At 50.1% G+C, this 16,759-nt stretch overlaps 1 protein-coding gene across 1 annotated transcript in view; it reads left to right on the top strand.

Moving 5' to 3' along the window:
• The window catches only part of Castor2 (cytosolic arginine sensor for mTORC1 subunit 2), a 42,935-nt gene extending 26,517 nt beyond the window's left edge, over window positions 1-16,418 (top strand). The window contains 7 exon segments of the mRNA NM_001100561.2: window positions 7,301-7,494; window positions 7,745-7,877; window positions 8,280-8,403; window positions 9,229-9,339; window positions 9,729-9,811; window positions 10,356-10,450; window positions 10,545-16,418. Coding sequence (NP_001094031.1) covers window positions 7,301-7,494; window positions 7,745-7,877; window positions 8,280-8,403; window positions 9,229-9,339; window positions 9,729-9,811; window positions 10,356-10,450; window positions 10,545-10,610 — 806 coding nt within the window. The 3' untranslated portion in view covers window positions 10,611-16,418.
• The last annotated feature ends 341 nt before the right edge of the window (window positions 16,419-16,759 follow it).

Below are 16,759 nucleotides of genomic sequence, written 5' to 3'. Positions count from 1 at the left end.
GATACATGTATGCACACCACATGCATGCAGACACCTGTTGAAGTCAGAAGAAGGCATCAGATCATCTGGAACTAGAATTACAGGTCATTGTGAACTACCATGGGGGTGATGGGAACCAAACCTAGGTCCTTTGCCAGAGTAGTAAAAAGTACACAGCTGTCTCTCTACCCTTACTTTTTTTTGCATTTTTTAATTTAGATATCATTCAATTATCCAAAAATTCATCCTTTTGAGGGCTAAAAAGATGACTCGGTGGTTAAAAGTACGAGCTGAACATCCAGGGAACTTGGGTTCAGTTCCTAGCACCACATGGTGGCTCACAACCACTCTGTAACTCCAGTTCCAGGAGATCTGATGCCCTCTTCTGGCTCCTGTGAGTACTGCACACACATGGCACACAGACGGATATGCAGGCAAAATACCCATAAAATAATAAAGCAGTAACTTTTCAAAAGTTAACCACCACTTACCCGACGTGGTGGTGCACACCTTTAATCCCAGCACTCAGGAGGCAGAGGTGAGTGGATCTCTGAGTTCAAGGCCAGCCTGGTCTATATACAGTGAGCTCTAGGACAGGCAGGGCTACACAGAGAGACCTCAGAAAATGAAAGATTAGTCACCGTTTTTGAAGTATAGGTATAGCAAGTTGTTTTATTTCTTTTTGAGACGGACTCGCGTACCCCAGGCTAGCTTTGCCCTCCCTACAGAGCTGGAGATGACCTTGAACTTCTGATCCTCCAGTCTCTCCTTCTCAAGTGCCGACATTACAGCAGTGTACCACCACCATGGTGGTACATTTATACCATGCTTTGGGCAAAACCCTGGGTTTCGTGCATGCTAGGCTGTTACTCTACAATATCCCCATCCCTCAGTGGGTTTGGGAGATTGCGTAATCACCTCAGAATGAACCCCTGAACCAATCAGCACTTATCACTTGTCCTCTCCAACCTGATGTCTACCTCTTTGTTTGTTTGAGAAATTTATTGAGCTGGGTGGTGATGGCGCACACCCTTAATCTACATAGTGGGTATCTAGGCCAGGCCAGGCTAAAGAGTGAGACGCAAAAACAACAGCAAAAAAAAAAAAAAAAAAAAAAAAAATGGCAGCATGTGCTATGCTTACCTAATTATTTATTTTTGCATGACTCTCAGTGTGTAGCCCATGGTAGGTAGGCGCACTCTGAGCGGCTGAGCCACACCCCCAACCCAGTGTCCAGCTTGACATTGATTTCATGGGCTCTATGCAAATGGAAATGCATGTATTTTGTCTTGCCTGCACCATATTGATGACAGAGCAGAGGGGAGCCATTGAACCTGACCACAGGTGTTGGGAGTCCTGGGAAACCTTCAGAGTGACAGTCTTCAAAAGTCTGTGGAGAGAGACAGGAGGGGAGGCACAGGTCTCTAACCCTAATATCTAAGAGAGATCAGTAGCAATGAGCTAACCTGAGTTACTTGGCTCAAGCCCAAAAGGCTAGGGTTTGGCTCAGTGGTAGAGCCCCTGCCTAGAATCCCCCAGTGAGGGGCTGGGGGTGTGGCTCAGTGGTAGAGCCCCTGCCTAGAATCCCCCAGTGAGGGGCTGGGGGTGTGGCTCAGTGGTAGAGCCCCTGCCTAGAATCTCCCAGTGAGAGGCTGGATTCCAAGGACCTGCCCTGGCCTTTGACCTGTTGGAACACAGCTTCTGACAAAGGCCAAAGACTGATAATCTCTGGTCTTTTAACTCTCTTTTACTGTTCTGGGAACTTAACTCTCTCTTGTAATTCTGTGGCTAAAAGCCACTGGTTTTTGCCAATTAACTCCTGCTGTTGGCAACAGGGGATTAGGTAAAAAAGTTTTAGTTGCTAGGGTTATTTTCTCTCTGGCTCAAGAACCCCTTGCTGGCCAGGCAAGAGGCTTGGAGTTTGTTAACTCTTCATGAACCAGTAAGAAAAGAAAAGAAGAAAAAAATTCAGGCTTATAAAAAAAAATACTCGCTCACTCCGGATGAAGTAGAAAAGCTCCAACAAGCCTTTATTTCTGTTCTCAGTATATATATACTTTTTCTGTTAATTTTTTTCTTCATACAACTACCAGGTTGAACTGTTGCAACAGGATAATTGATTATAAGATTTTCTAGATACTTTTACGTTCCAGTAAGTTCACAGTAAGTTTAAGGCAAGAATTCATGTCAAGTCGATAAAATGTAAGGAATAACAGCAGAACTATTTATGTCTTTCCATTAAGACTTGCATCTCACTAAACAGCCTTTATCTGTTACTAGACCCTCCCCCCATGAGTTTATTATAAGTTCAAAGCAACAATTTTTATGTCACAAGTTAGCATGGTTTTGTCAAAAGACAAACTATCTGCCTTGTGTCTTATTATTTTGAGGTCCTAAATAGACAAGAGTAATCCATTATTTATTTTCTATCCTTGCACTGACAATTAATTGTCCATTCCCAGTTTATGACCTTTAGTTACCTGATATGCCTAACCTAGAAGGAATGGTTTCCTTGACCGCAAATTTGCTCCAAGCCTGCTTTCTTTATCTAGTGAGTTAGCCTGTGACACATGAAGTTTGCAGAGCTCTATTTGCAGCTTTTATACCATAGAGGATTTGAAATTGCTTGTATAAATTTAGGAATTCTATAAAATCCGTATTAGGAATTATGAAATCATCAATTTGTCTGCACAACATTACTACATAAGAATACATCTTCATGTTGATCTGCAGAAAGTCTGCCCAGTAGGACGGTCGAATGCCCAGGCTGTGTAATAGTGGCAGGAAATGGCATATCAGCAGTAAGAACCAACCCTAGGATGAAGTATCTTGGGGCCTAGCCTCACAGAGTTCACCACTGCAGGCCATGCAAAACAGTGGGCTATCTCAAGAAAATTCATGTGCAAGTCTTTAGCCTTCCCTACATGGCTTCTGACAACTGGGGGTGTGGCTCAGTGGTAGAACCCCTGCCTAGAACCCCCCAGTGAGGAGCTGACAGTGTTGCTCAGTGTTAGAGCTCCAACAAAACTTGGAATTGCCTCACTTGCTGCTCCCTGAGCCTCCCCATGGAAAACCATACTCCAGGGATATCTGCCATTGCCCGCCCCCCCCAAAAAAACAAAGCAAGCAAACCTGTGTGCCTTGATTGAAGTGGTAACTTCCAGTAAGGAGAGTCTCATTACCAGACAGCTTTGCATTCTGCAGGGACCTTGGGTTCCTTCCATAGGGTTAAAGTTAAATATCCATTTTACAGATGAAGAACTAGCTGTCTAGCAACAGAGTACTTCAAGGCTATCCTGGGCTATATGAGATCCTTGTCTTTAGACTGGAAAAATGGCTCAAGAATTAAGACCACTTGCTATTGCAGAGTCAACCTGAGTTCAGTTTCCAGCATACATACACACACACACACACACACACACACACACACACACACACATACACATACATATATACATATATACACACATACATACACATACATACATGCATACATACACACATACATGCATACATATACATACATACACACATACACATGCATATATACATACACATACATACATACATACACACATGCATGCATACATATACATACATACATGCACACACATACATACATGCATGCATACACACATGCATGCATACACACATACACACATACATACATACACTCATACATAAATGATATATAGTTTTAAAAATTAAAAACATGTAAACATATGTCTGTCTGATGTCATTGTCACTCTGACACCAAGAACATTGACCACGGAACACAAGTGCCTATGACTCTACCAGAATCTTCCCCAAAATAGCTTAAGGTTGTGCTCCGAGGACATGAGGCATCGTCTGTTTCATCGTGAGATACATCATACTGAACTTGCTGTCTTCTGGGCTTCCTGACTTGTTACCAGTGAGGCACTGGTGTGGTTGACACACAGGGTAAAGGGCAACCACTTCACAAAACTGCCTTTTAGGATACCCAGGCTCCCAGAAACTCCCAGGACACAATAAGGGCTTCAGATGCCACCCCCAAGAAGCCCTTTCTGTTACAAAGTTTGGGGTCCTTAGAATTCTAAAAACTAGGGAGATGGACCAGTTGGTAAAGTGCTTGCCAAACAAGCAGGAGGTCTTGGAAAGAGGGAGGGAGGGAAGGAGGGAGGGAAGGAGGGAGGGAGGGAGGGAGGAAAGAAAGACGGAAGGAAGGAATGAACTTGGACATGGTAAAACTAGAGTTACAGAGGCAGGAGGATTCCTGATGTTCAATGTCCAGCCAGTCTAGTCCAGTGAGAGACCCTGTCTCAAAAACCCAAGGACTGGTAAGATTGCTCAGTGGATAAGAGTGGACATAACCAAGCCAGATAACCTGACTTTCATCCCCCCAACATTAATGGTGGAAGGAGATGACCAACTCCCACAGGTTTCTCTCTGACCTCCACATGGGTGCCACGGCGCGCACACACACACACACACACACACACACACACACACACACACACACACAGAGGCTTGCACGTATATATATACACACAGAAAGAACTTGCTTTAAAAAGGTGTGAGCGATTAGGAAAGACACCAGCTAGACCTCTGACCTCCACATGGGTATGCACATGTACACACAGAAAAGAATTTTACAACTGAGACAAGAGGGCCAGGGCCTCGGAATCCTGCTCCTACCAGGATTGGGCAATAGGGAATCCAAGACGCCCAAGGCCCAGGGATTACCGATCCACTGGTTCTTCCCCTTTGCTCTCTCTTATGATGCCGGCTGCCTCTCGGTCCCTAGCTTGCTGACCGTGGGTCCTTCTGAGTCAACAGGACCAATGGGGTTCCCCTAGACTGTGGTCACCATGGCAACTAAGCTAGGCAGAGAGGATTCTGATGGACTTCACTCAGCATCCTCTCCTCCCAAGCCATCTTTTCTGGTGGTTGGCCCAGCCCCTCCTCTTCCTAGACTCTGACACCACTCGGAACACCATCTCTTTGGGGACTCTTACGTCTTCCTGTTGGTCAGGACAGGGCCTGGATATCCCGAGTCCGCTGAATTCGAATTTGAATCTTTTATTTGCATAGTTTTTTTTTTTGAGGCATTATCTCATATCCTGATCATCCTGTCTCCACTTTTCAAGTGATAGACTGCAGGCATGGACCAGCACTTCTGGTTTGGGGTGCTGGGGCTGGAACCCAGCACTTTATGGATGCTAGAAAGCCACTCCACCAAACGCTCTAAGTCCTTAACTATCTTTAGTTCTTTTTTGTCAATTTAGCTTTTGGGTTTTTGGTGTGTGTGTGTGTGTGTGTGTGTGTGTGTGTGTGTGTGTGTGTGTGTGTTCGTTTTGTTTTTTAACTCAAGCTCACTGTGTAACCCAGGCTAGCCTGGAATCCAAGCTCCTTCTGCCTCAGCTTCCCAAGGAGCTGGGATGACAGGTGTGCCCCGCCACACCCCACCTGTCTTTATCTTTGGAACTTGGCTTGGTTGCTCCAAGTCTAGAGATATTGGGGCAAATTGCTGGTCCCTTTCAAGCATCTGTGTGGAATAGCCATGCTTCCTCTACAGGGTCCTCGCTGGGTGCACGGCATCCCAGGCCACTTCTTGCCATACCTCTGTCCTACTCTTTGACAAGAATGGGGTTGTAAGGTCTTAGCAGGAGCCCGGGGATTTTTATGAAGAATTGTAAGTCTCTGGGTTTGTATCCACGGAGGTGCCATAGTACACGGTGTTGTGTGGTGTTTCCTGGGAATACATCAACAGACATGGTGCTAGGCACCAACAGCAAAAAGGATTCTACCCAATCTAGCTTAGTGAGCCAGTAAGTTTATTAGGGTTACAGCTTGAAGGCAGCTCCACTACAGAGGGTCTCCTTTCCCTAGCAACTGTATTAGGGACTTTGGGAGTCTTGTAAGTTTCAGGATCTTCCTGAGCCCTGTGAGGTTTGGGCTTTGGGTATTTTGTTTATTTGTTTTGTTTTGGTGAGACAGAGTCTCACTATGTATTGGCTGGCCTCAAACTTACTGTGTAGACCAAGCAGGCCTTGGGCTCAGAGATCCACCTGCCTCTGCCTCTGTAGTGCTGGGATTAAAAGTTAGTGCCACCATACCCCAGAGCCTTGTGAGTTTTGTTGACGTCCTGTATTTTCCAGAGCCTTCCTCTCAAAGGGAATGCTTCTGTTTACAAACATAGCCTCATAGCCTTTGGGTGCCTGAATCTCATGCCCAGGCCTCCTCAGAGACTGGCCCTGCTGGAAGGGACCCAGGAACATGTCATTCAGGCATCTGGATTCAGGATCCTTTTCTAGATTAATCCAATATGCAAGAAGTATCTCAGGTGCTAAGGGCACTGGCTGCTCTCACAAAAGGCCTGGGGTTCCCTCCCCAGCACCCACATGGTGTCTTACACCCATCTGTAATTAATCCCAGCCCCACAAGATCCCCTCTTCTAACCTCCAAGGACATTGGGTATGAATGCGATCGATCTGCAGGCATGCATGCAGGCAAAACACCAAGGTACATAAATAATTTTAAAAAAAAGAAAGAAAGGAAGAAAGAAAGGAAGGAAGGAAAGGCTTTTTTAAGTTTTGTAAAAACAAAAAAAAATCTTTCGAAACAAATTAAGTTTTTAATTAAAGAAGTAGGAATTCAGGACTGGAAAGGTGGCTCAGTTGTTAAGAGGATCAAGTTCTGGTGTAGACAAAGAAAGAGACAACATAAATCATAAATCCACATAAAGTGGATTTCTTTTAAAAGCAGGACTTCACTAAGGCATTACCAACTCTGCTTTACTGAAGGAAACTAAAGTTGGATACAGATAATAACACCTTGACAGGTGCTTCAGGCACCTAACATACATCTGACATCCAGGATGTCACCTACTCAGCCCTCCCTAGATGGGAACTTTGGCCCATCTGTTGGTTGAATAAGGACACTAGGGGCTGGAGTTGTGGCACAATAGTTAAACTCACTTGCTGCCCTAGCAGAGGACTTGAGTTTGGTCCCCAGCACCTATGTCTGGTGGCTCAGAAATATCTGTAATTCCAACTCCAAGGGCATCCAGCGCCCTCTTCTGGCCTCCTTAGCAACTGCACTCATCTGTGTGTACACACACACACACACACACACACACGTACACACACACACACACACAAATAAAAATATTTTTTTAAATGAGGAAACCAAGGCCCAGAAACAGACAGGACAGTCTCTTAAGGCCTCAGCCATCCACGAACCTCTGCCTACCCCTGGAGCACGCCCTGGTCTGGCCTGGGAACACCCAGGCCCCAGGAAACTCACCACCACTCTCCTCTGTGCCCCTCACCCCCTGCAGAGCTGCCCTCCTCAGAGCACCTGAGCGTGGCTGATGCCACCTGGCTGGCCCTGAATGTGGTGTCCGGTGGCGGCAGCTTCTCCAGTTCCCAGCCCATCGGTGTGACAAAGATCGCCAAGTCTGTCATCGCTCCACTGGCCGACCAGAACATCTCTGTGTTCATGCTCTCTACCTACCAGACTGACTTCATCCTGGTGAGTCAAAGCCGTAGAGGGTGGCCATGCACACCCAGCCTTCTCCATGTCTGTCCGTCTGTCTGTCTGTCTGTCTGTCTGTCTGTCTCTCTCTCTCACACACACACACACACACACACACACACACACACTGCTCCTAGCACACTCGTTATCCTGTCCCATCTGCTGCTCTGCTCCTCACCTCAGCCCTGTGCGCTACCACAGGAAGTGGGGAGATCTGGGACTCAGGGACTCCCCTTCCTGTCCTCAGGTGCGAGAGCGTGACCTGCCCTTCGTCACTCACACCTTGTCCTCGGAATTCACCATCCTTCGTGTTGTCAATGGAGAAACGGTAGCGGCTGAGAATCTCAGCATCACCAATGGCTTTGTGAAGCCCAAAATGGGTGAGTTGGGATTGGGGGAAAGGTCCCCAGCAGAAGGGCCCACTCCCAGAATCCACCTGGTGCTCCCTGGATTCCAGGTGGAGCCGCCACCAATGGCTGGAGATGGCTCCCTGCCCAGCCCTGCTCACAGTGCCTCAGGGTGGCAACATGCGGTAGGGACCGTGGAGTTGAAGCTTAGAGCGCAAGCCAGGTGGTGGCTTGTGGGCAAGGACATTCTCAGCAGCCAGAGCACCGTGCACAGAGGCCCAGGGTCCTGAAGGGAAATTTAAGAATCCGTGTACTGTGTGTGCTGGGGGTGGGCAAACCACCTGGGCTGCATTGAACGAAGTCTGGGTCTGAGCCCACCCCCTACACACAAATGCTCTACGCCAGCCTTAACTCGTGTGTCCTATGCTCTTCCAGTCCAGAGGCCAGTCATCCACCCACTCTCCAGCCCAAGCAACAGATTCTGCGTCACCAGCCTGGACCCTGACACGCTGCCCGCCGTTGCCACCCTCCTCATGGATGTGATGTTCTACTCCAATGGGTAGGTGCCTGGGGTTAGGTGCTGAGGTAGGGGACAGACATGGAAATACTGCTCCACCCAGGAGCCCTGTCTGAGGGCAAAGACCTTATTCCCACCTAAGAGCTCAGTCTGAAGGAGAAGACCTGAGTCCACCCGTAAGCCCAGTCTGAGGGAAGAGGTCCTGACTACCCAAGAGCCTAGTTTGAAGGGGAGACACACAGACCTGCCCAAGAAACAAGTCTAAGGGAAGAGGCGTTGTTGCACCAAGGAGCCGGGTCTGAGTGGAGAAGGGACTGTTCTACCCTAGAACCCACTCTGAAGGGGGAGATTTATCGGTGCCTTATCTGGCTTTTATATTCTTCCTGCCCTCTCATGGTGTTTTTGGAACCTTGATGGTAGGGTTGAGGGTTGATATAGATGTCCCATTGACTCCCAGCGCTTGAACCAGGTGAGTCTCTGGCCGAAATAATCCATGAGTTATGAACATAAATATTTAGAAGGCGAAACAACAATAGGTTTTAGCCTAGGGCCTGTGACCTCCCAAGCTGTGGCTTTTGACCAGGTTTTAAGTACCAGGCATGAATTCCTCCCTGTGAAGCAGGTCCTAGAGTCAAGCAGAAAAGTATTTGGTTACCCTAGTAACCAGCTTGCCGCTAGAGCAGCAGGGGTTCGTTCCGCCCTGCCCAGAGGGTCTGGTATTGTAGCACTCAGGGTCTAAGACTTCCTGAGTCATGCATGGGCTGATCAAGGCGAAACAGGCCTCTCGCACCGCACCGCACCGCACGGTGAGTGGCAGGTGGCATGAAGGCGGGAACCCCGCCCTCACGGTTCCCTCTTGATCCCCAGAGTGAAGGACCCCATGGCTTCCAGTGACGACTGTGGCCACATCCGCTTCTTCTCTTTCTCACTCATTGAGGGTTACATCTCACTGGTGATGGATGTGCAGACCCAGCAGAGGTGGGCAGGGCCCTGCTTGGATATCACGGGGGGGGGGGGGCCTGGGCGGGGGCACGTACTCTCTTCCCAGTCAGTTCACCCCATTTCCTTCATTGGAGTGGTTCCTGTGGGCACAGGGTCATCCCACATGCACAGCAAGATGGTGCCGAAGTGGAGATTGGGACCATTGTCCCAAAGCCGTCTGTCCCCAGTGTCTTACCCCAGCATTAGCTTCCCTCCCTGTCCCCAATGGCACTGACATGTCCTTGGATCTTGTGTTTTGTCCCACCTGAGGGTCAGATGCTCTGTCACTCTGGCCCTACAATGTTTCCATAATGCAGAAAAGGCTCCCGAGAGTTGGGAGGGGCTCCACTTAGCCCCGACTTAGACTCGTCTTACTTCCTCTGTAGGTTCCCGAGTCATTTACTATTCACGAGTGCATCTGGAGAGCTCTGGAAGATGGTGCGAATAGGAGGACAACCCTTGGGATTCGGTGAGCCCGTGGGGTCCAACACCTGTGCGCAGATATCAGTGGGCATTCCTAGGGTAGTGGTCTAAACAAGGAGAATGATGCTAAAGGAAACTGAAGCCCATCTCCTGACAGCTCCCTTGCCTGTGGTGTGACATACATACAAAGGCCTTGGGAGACCAATGAGTGGACTTTACCAGAGGGCTCTTACCCCACCCCCCAAGCTGAAAAATTAATACAGGGTGTCTGGGAGAGGGACTTAGCAGTACAGTGTTTGTCTGGAACCCCCCAGTGAGGGGCTGGGGGCGGGGCTTAGTGGTAGAGCCCCTGCCTAGAATCCCCAGTGAGGGGCTGGGGGCGTGGCTCAGTGGTAGAGCCCCTGCCTAGAATCCCCCAGTGAGGGGCTGGGGGTGTGACTCAGTGGTAGAGCCCCTGCCTAGGATCCCCCAGTGAGGGGCTGGGGGCGGGGCTTAGTGGTAGAGCCTCTGCCTAGAATCCCCAGTGAGGGGCTGGGGGCGGGGCTTAGTGGGAGAGTTCCTGTCTAGACTAAGCACCTGTGTTTCCCTAGACGAGTGTGGGATTGTAGCCCAGATCTCCGAGCCCTTGGCAGCTGCAGACATCCCAGCATATTACATCAGTACTTTCAAGTTCGACCATGCGTTGGTAAGTGGCCCTTGGGGACGGGTGGGGACTATGTGGGTAGGGAGCAAGTAGCTGGGCTCACACACTTTTTTCTCTTTTGCTTCCTGCCCTGTAGGTTCCAGAAGAGAATATCAGCGGGGTTATCCATGCCCTGAAGGTCAGTCAAGCAGGGAAGCATTAGAAAAGACTCGTCTCTGGGCTCCTCCCTGCCACAGCCCGCCTGGGCCTTTCCCCCCCACGAAGGTTATTCTTGCAGTATTTCCCTATGGACTGAAAGCTCAGCCCCAGGACCTTTAAGGAAGGGGCCTCTGGGACACTCCCCTGATTCCTGACTCCTCCAGGCCTGGGCCTAAACTAGGGCCACCACCCCCCATCTTCCTCCTGCCTACCAGAGTCCCGGCCTTTTCAATCATGACCCAGTTTCCCATCAGTGAGGATATGCCCATCTTCCTCCCCCAGGTTCCACCCCAGAAAGTGGTCTCTGAGGCCCAGGGTACTTGGGAACAGCCCAAGGCCTCACATTCAGCCGGCAGCAAACGCCAAAGGAAGCTGGCACCTCCTGTGAGACATTGGGATTGGGGTCCTGATGCACCTAGGGACATCTTAGGAAGTTGGTGGAGCAAGATCAGGGGGGCAGAGCTGGGGAAGCCCCCGTGAGGCCCCCGGGTTTGATGGTTATGGTTGCCACTTGGGAGCCGGCTCCCTCAGAATGGAGGCCAGCAGGCCACCCTCAGGTCATAATGGCCGGTGAGTCTCAGACAGAAGCAGTGGGGTCCCTACCCCTAAGCTGGGGAGGAAAACCAAGACCCTAGAACCCCACCTGCTGACCACACAGGGCCTGTGTCGATTTCCTCTACAACTGCCAAGAGGGGACCTGGGCCTAACTTCCCCCCAACCCCCAGAGCACTTGTCCCTGGAGGGGATCCCAGGACACCTCCTCTCCCACCAGCCTAGAGTGCCAGCTTCTATCTGTCCTTCGTCCGCTCTCCCAAGACCCAACATGGGCAAACAAAGACTTGGCTTCTCTCAGCAACGGGCATCCCGACCTGCCCAGGCCTAGAGTGCCCTGGGCTATGTCCCACCTCCCCAGCTGTCACTTAGACCAGCGTAGAGAATCCCCCTTCATCCTCTCTACCCACTTTTAGGGGACAAAAAGGCATCAGCCTCCCCTCCCCCGCAGCTCATAGGCCTGCCCAAAATACACATGCAGCAGTCTGTGGTCAAGGTGATGCCTGGGAGGCAGCCATCTTGGAGCGTTTGTAGAGAGAAATTACACTTGCGGGTTTCTTCTTTGTTGTGTTTGCATACAGGTGGCTGGGGAAAGAGTGGTTTTGTTTGGGAGAGACGGGGCCTGTTTGAGTCTCACTAGGGTGCCCAGGGTTGGAGTGGGACTTAGCACCCTTGTGTCTCCAGGGACAGACACCAGTGCAAAGATGTATCTTAAGAATCGTGACCATGTCTTCTGAGGAGGGCTGTTGGGAGCAGAGCTCACCAGGACCCCACAGCACCCCCTACAGGGCATCCCAGTGTACTGCCATCTGCATGTGGCAATGTGGCTGGGACTGAGGGGTCCACCAGACTTTGCTCTTGGGGTGTTTTCCCAGGCCTGTACTACGCAGTCTCCAACAACAAGGTCAGAGGAGGGAATGTTTATTTAGCCCTGCACAGTCTTGTAGGAACTGTTTCTCTCCTCTTCTAGAACCATGTAGAAGCTCAGAACCCAGCATGTTAATCAAAAATCGCCTCTGGTTGGTTTTGGTGGGTTTAGTTTTCTTTCTTTCTTTCTTTTTAACTCCTTTTGCACAAAACCCTTAAAACAACCAAATTTTATTGTTTTCCCGTCCCAAATGGGAAATGGCCAAGTGGGCGGGGCTTTATAGTGAGTGCCCGCCCCCTGCCCAGTCCCCTTTTTCTCTCCCTGGAAGGCCTTGATTGTCCGGGGTGCACCTCTCTGTAACCCCTTCTGTCTCCTTTTCCAGTTATCCCTTCCCACCGTATAAGTGTGCTGACCCCACGTCCCCTGCCCCATAGTTGTGTGGCCCCTCCCCTAGACTTGCTAGGATGAGACCATGTATTGTACACACTTATAAATACGTGTTTTATGTCGATAGAGATATATTCTGTAAATAGCATATATACTTAAGCAATATATATGTTAATATATTCTGTGTGCGCAGGACACAGGCAAGGGCCCCACCTCACGTGCGCGCACACGGGGACGTTTTTGAGCCACCGTATATTTTTAATTCAAATATGTAGGCAATATGACGATTGGAAAAGCCCTGGGGTCCTGAGGCCAGCCCAGGAGGGAGACAGAACCAACAGCCTACTGCATGTGGGGCAGGTTGAGAGGGCCAGTGTGGTCTGCTTCATAGCTACTGTACCCCCATTTCCACAGCCTATAGCTGTAGATGACTTTATCTTATTGGGGGAGGGGGCATTGATCCGGAGGAGGGATTTCTGTTGTTGTATTTTTAACAGTGGCTCCTTCCCTCAGGGTTACTCCAAAACCTTTGTCTAGTGACCCCAGCATGTCCCCGCCTCCCTCCTCTCCGAGTCCCCTCCTCCACAGAAAGCTGTAGACCCGGCATCTTATCTGATTTCTGTAGTTATTGTTCTGATAATCGTTTTTTGCTTTTTTTTTTGTTGTTGTTTTTTTTTTTTGTTTTTTGTTTGGTTTTTTTTTGTTTTTTTTTTTTTTGTTTTTTTGAGGCAGGGTCTCTTTATATAGCCCTGGCTATCCTGGAACTCTCTCTGTAGCCCAGACTGGCCTTGAATTTATAGAAATCAGCCTGCCTCTGCCTCTGCCTCTGCCTCCTGAGTGCTGGGATTAAAGGTGTGCGCCACCACACCTGGCTAGGTTTATTTTCTTTTTAATATTATTATTATGATTATAATAACTTCAAGCTTAGGAATCTCAGGTTCTTTTTCCCTGCTCTCTTCCTAAGCCTGACTCCGTAAGGACAGAACACCACACATTCCCACCATTGTGTGTCCAGAGAAGAGCTGGGCCTGGGTTCTGCCCGGCGGCCTTTCAAGGGACCCCACTGTTTAGCTGCAGTGGGTCCTTGGAGTTTCTGTGTTCTGTGGGTGGATCGGCACTAGGGGATGTGACGGTCCCCACTGAGGCCCTCTATTCTTGTGTTTTTAGTGCCCTCTCTCAGCATCTTCTGGTTTTATGAAGGATCACTCCATCCCCTGCTGGCCCAGCCTCAGAGGGAACCCAAGTGGCACGCCTGTCGCCAGCAATCAGGGTTCCCTAGGGGATTTTCTTTGTATTTTTCTGCAGTGCTGAGGAATGTAGGCAGGGCCTCCTGCTTGAGAGGCAAGTGGCTCACCGGGAGGGTAGGAGATCCCGCTGTTAAGAGAGGTAAAGTTTCAGGGAAATAGTCAGGACCCCTGGATGGGACTACCAAATCCTGCACTCCCGGGGTTCGTGTATGTGCCTGAAAGGTACCCTTAACAGAAGAGCGTACTTTGGGATTTAGCTCAGTGGATAGTGTGCTCCTCTAGCATTCATGAAGCCCTGGGTTCTGTTCTTAGCGCTCGGGGGATGAAAGCAAACAGATCACAGGGTCAGCCTGGGCTACGTGAGGCTCTGCCTCAAAAAAGAAAAAAAAAGAAAGTCAAATATCACCTGTACAGACTAATGAGACCACCCAAGATCCCCACTGACAAAGCACCCCGGACCCCAGCTATATACTCTCTCCACTGGGTCCTAAAGACCACCCCCATCCATAGAGGCATGCAGCCCTGCCCCCACAAAACCCCCTTATCTGAGACTCCGAAGCATCAGCGTTCACCCTGTCCCACCAGCTGCAGGTAGCAGGTCCCTGGTGTGGGATGGACCCAGGGACCTGGCTCTGTCCGCTGCCCACTGGGCAGTGTTGCTGCTCAGGCTGGTGAGGTGGTCCCCCCATAATGGAAAGAACTGTGGAAGTAAAGAGATACTCAGGCAGATGAAAACGAGCTAGCCCCTGCTCACAGGCAGCCCAGCCCGCCCCCCAGTCATCTGGTACGTGATCTTCAACGAAGGTCTGAGCCCTCTGTCACCAGCTCCTCCTAGCCACATTTCCCAGGCTGACCTTTAAAAGTCCCCAGCCACCTCTGGGCCACCAGCCAGAGCCTCTGGATTGGATGTGGGGACAAGGCCAGGCTCTGCTGAGGCAACTGAAGAGGGGAGCCAAAGGGAGGAAGTGTTCATTTTGACCCTAGGGTTTAATGGGATACAGTCCATCATGGCGGGGAGAGGTGTGGCAGCAGGACTGTGAAGCCAGTCACATTGCATCTGCAGTCATGAAGCTGAGAGGCGGATGCTGCTGCCCCACTCACTTTCTCCTGTTTATCTGGGACAAGAGCCTAGCCTGTGGAAGGTTGCCACATTGAGGGTAGGTCTCCTGGGCAGGTTGACTCAGAGGTTTGTCTTCTAGGTGGTTCTTGATCCTGTCAGGATGACTGTTAACCATCACAGGACACCCCTCACCCCACCGTGTTCCTCTGTGGGATACCATAGGTGGCGTCGGCACTTGGCGTGGTGAAGGGAGCCTAGATGAGAACAGGGAGGGGGTATAGGGACATAGCTTGGGGTTTTCAAATGATGGGTGTGCTGAAAGTTGGCGTATGGCCTGGAAGGGTGGCAGACCTCCAGTTTTACATCCAGGAGGGAAGCAAGGCCAACAATGGCCGACAGCCAGTCAGCCTTGCTTTGCTATTGTGCTGTTGTGACAGTGTACAACTCACTTAATAGACCTAACCTCAGAGTTCATCCCAGCTCCCTTTTTCATGTCCGTTTTCTAATTATAAGCAGCAAAAGGATGCATTTAACCGACCCCGGGGCAACCCCAGCTTGAGCTCTAGCCCTTCCTCTGAAGGCAACTTGACTGGGGAAGGGCAGGTGCTGGGCCTGTTGCTGAAGGCACCAGGAGAGGCCCGAGGCCTAGGCTATGACTCTTGCAGGTATCAGTTTGGTGGTGGTGATGTATGGCTCTTGGTAGAAGAGAGGAAGCTGGGAGAGTCAGACGTGCAGGGTGGCCCAGTCCCATGTGTCAGATGATGCTGTTTATTTACGTGTGTGTGTGTGTGTGTGTGTGTGTGTGTGTGTGTGTGCATGTGTGTTCATGTATTAGGCATGAGTGTGTGTGCCCACGTGCGCAGAGCTGTGAGCTATTTGATGCAGTGTTTGGCCCCTTAGCCTAACCCATTGCCACAGAGTTACACAGATAGGGGCACAAGGTTGGAATGTGGGGCTGCCCTGATGGTTTTGGCTCCTTCCCCATTCGCTGCATCCCCAAGAAAGACTGCTCCTCAGGGAGTCCGTGCAGGCAGCCTGAGCTGGCCTAGTCCTCCGTGGGGCTCTTCAAATGCTTCAGTTCTAAGGACAGTGTTTGCGTGGAGAGGTTGGGGACAAGAGGTGCCGCTTGCTTCCCAGGAAAGGGAAAGGGTCCACAAAGCTATAGACTCCAGCAACGGGCAAGATTCAGGTTTCCGTGGGCTGAGCCTAGCACGGCTTTCCTTTCTACTGCCTCAGTTTACCTGTGTCACAGGAAGAGTTAGAGCAGGGTCAGTCTCCAAACAGGGGAGACAGAAGAACAGCGGTAGTCCTCCCAGCCCTCCTCCTGTATGCCAAAATCATTTCCGTTATCCTGAGGCAGGGGAGCAGGTATGGGTGCCCTGTGGCATTTTTAAGGGACCCTGCCCTGCCCACAGCCCCAGCTGACCCTCACCTGGCGTGTCGTGCCCAGGTCACCAGCAACAGTGGTACTTCATCAGTCCCGAGGCTTGGGTGAAGGGAGGTGGGGGGCTGGTGTCCTACTCTGTCCGCCTCCGGGGCCCCTCATGCTTTCGTTTTCCTTGTCAAAGAAACAAAACCCTTGAAAGTTGTGTACTGTATGATGAAGAGACAAAAAAAAGTACCTAATGTCCCCCTAAAAAAAAAGACAGTATATTTTGTACTTTGTAAAGTGTTCATTAAAATGAAGGGGAAAAAAATGACGTTGGCTGACAGCTGTCTGATTTTATGTTGACTTGTCCAGGATCATGTCTCTGTGTTTTTGCCCACTTCCCATATTCCGTTTGGGAGAACGTAGGTCAAGATAACCCTCAGGTATAATGCCTCAAGTCTCAAAAACTGCCCCACTGAGAAGGGTTACACCAGCTACCTGATGCTGTGGAGTAAACTGGGCCGAAACAGTGGCTTAAAGTGATGTTTATCTGTATCCCAGCATTCATGAGACTCAGGCAGGAGGATGGAGGGTTCCAGGCTAGCCTGAGCTACATAATGAAACCCATCGAGGTGACACTGACTCTTAACCGTCATCTCCAAAGGTTCAA

Source organism: Rattus norvegicus, chromosome 12 (genome assembly GCF_021556685.1).
Source record: "Rattus norvegicus strain SHRSP/BbbUtx chromosome 12, alternate assembly SHRSP_T2T, whole genome shotgun sequence".
NCBI classification, from domain to species: domain Eukaryota; kingdom Metazoa; phylum Chordata; class Mammalia; order Rodentia; family Muridae; genus Rattus; species Rattus norvegicus.
This window is presented reverse-complemented; position numbering and strand designations above follow the sequence as displayed.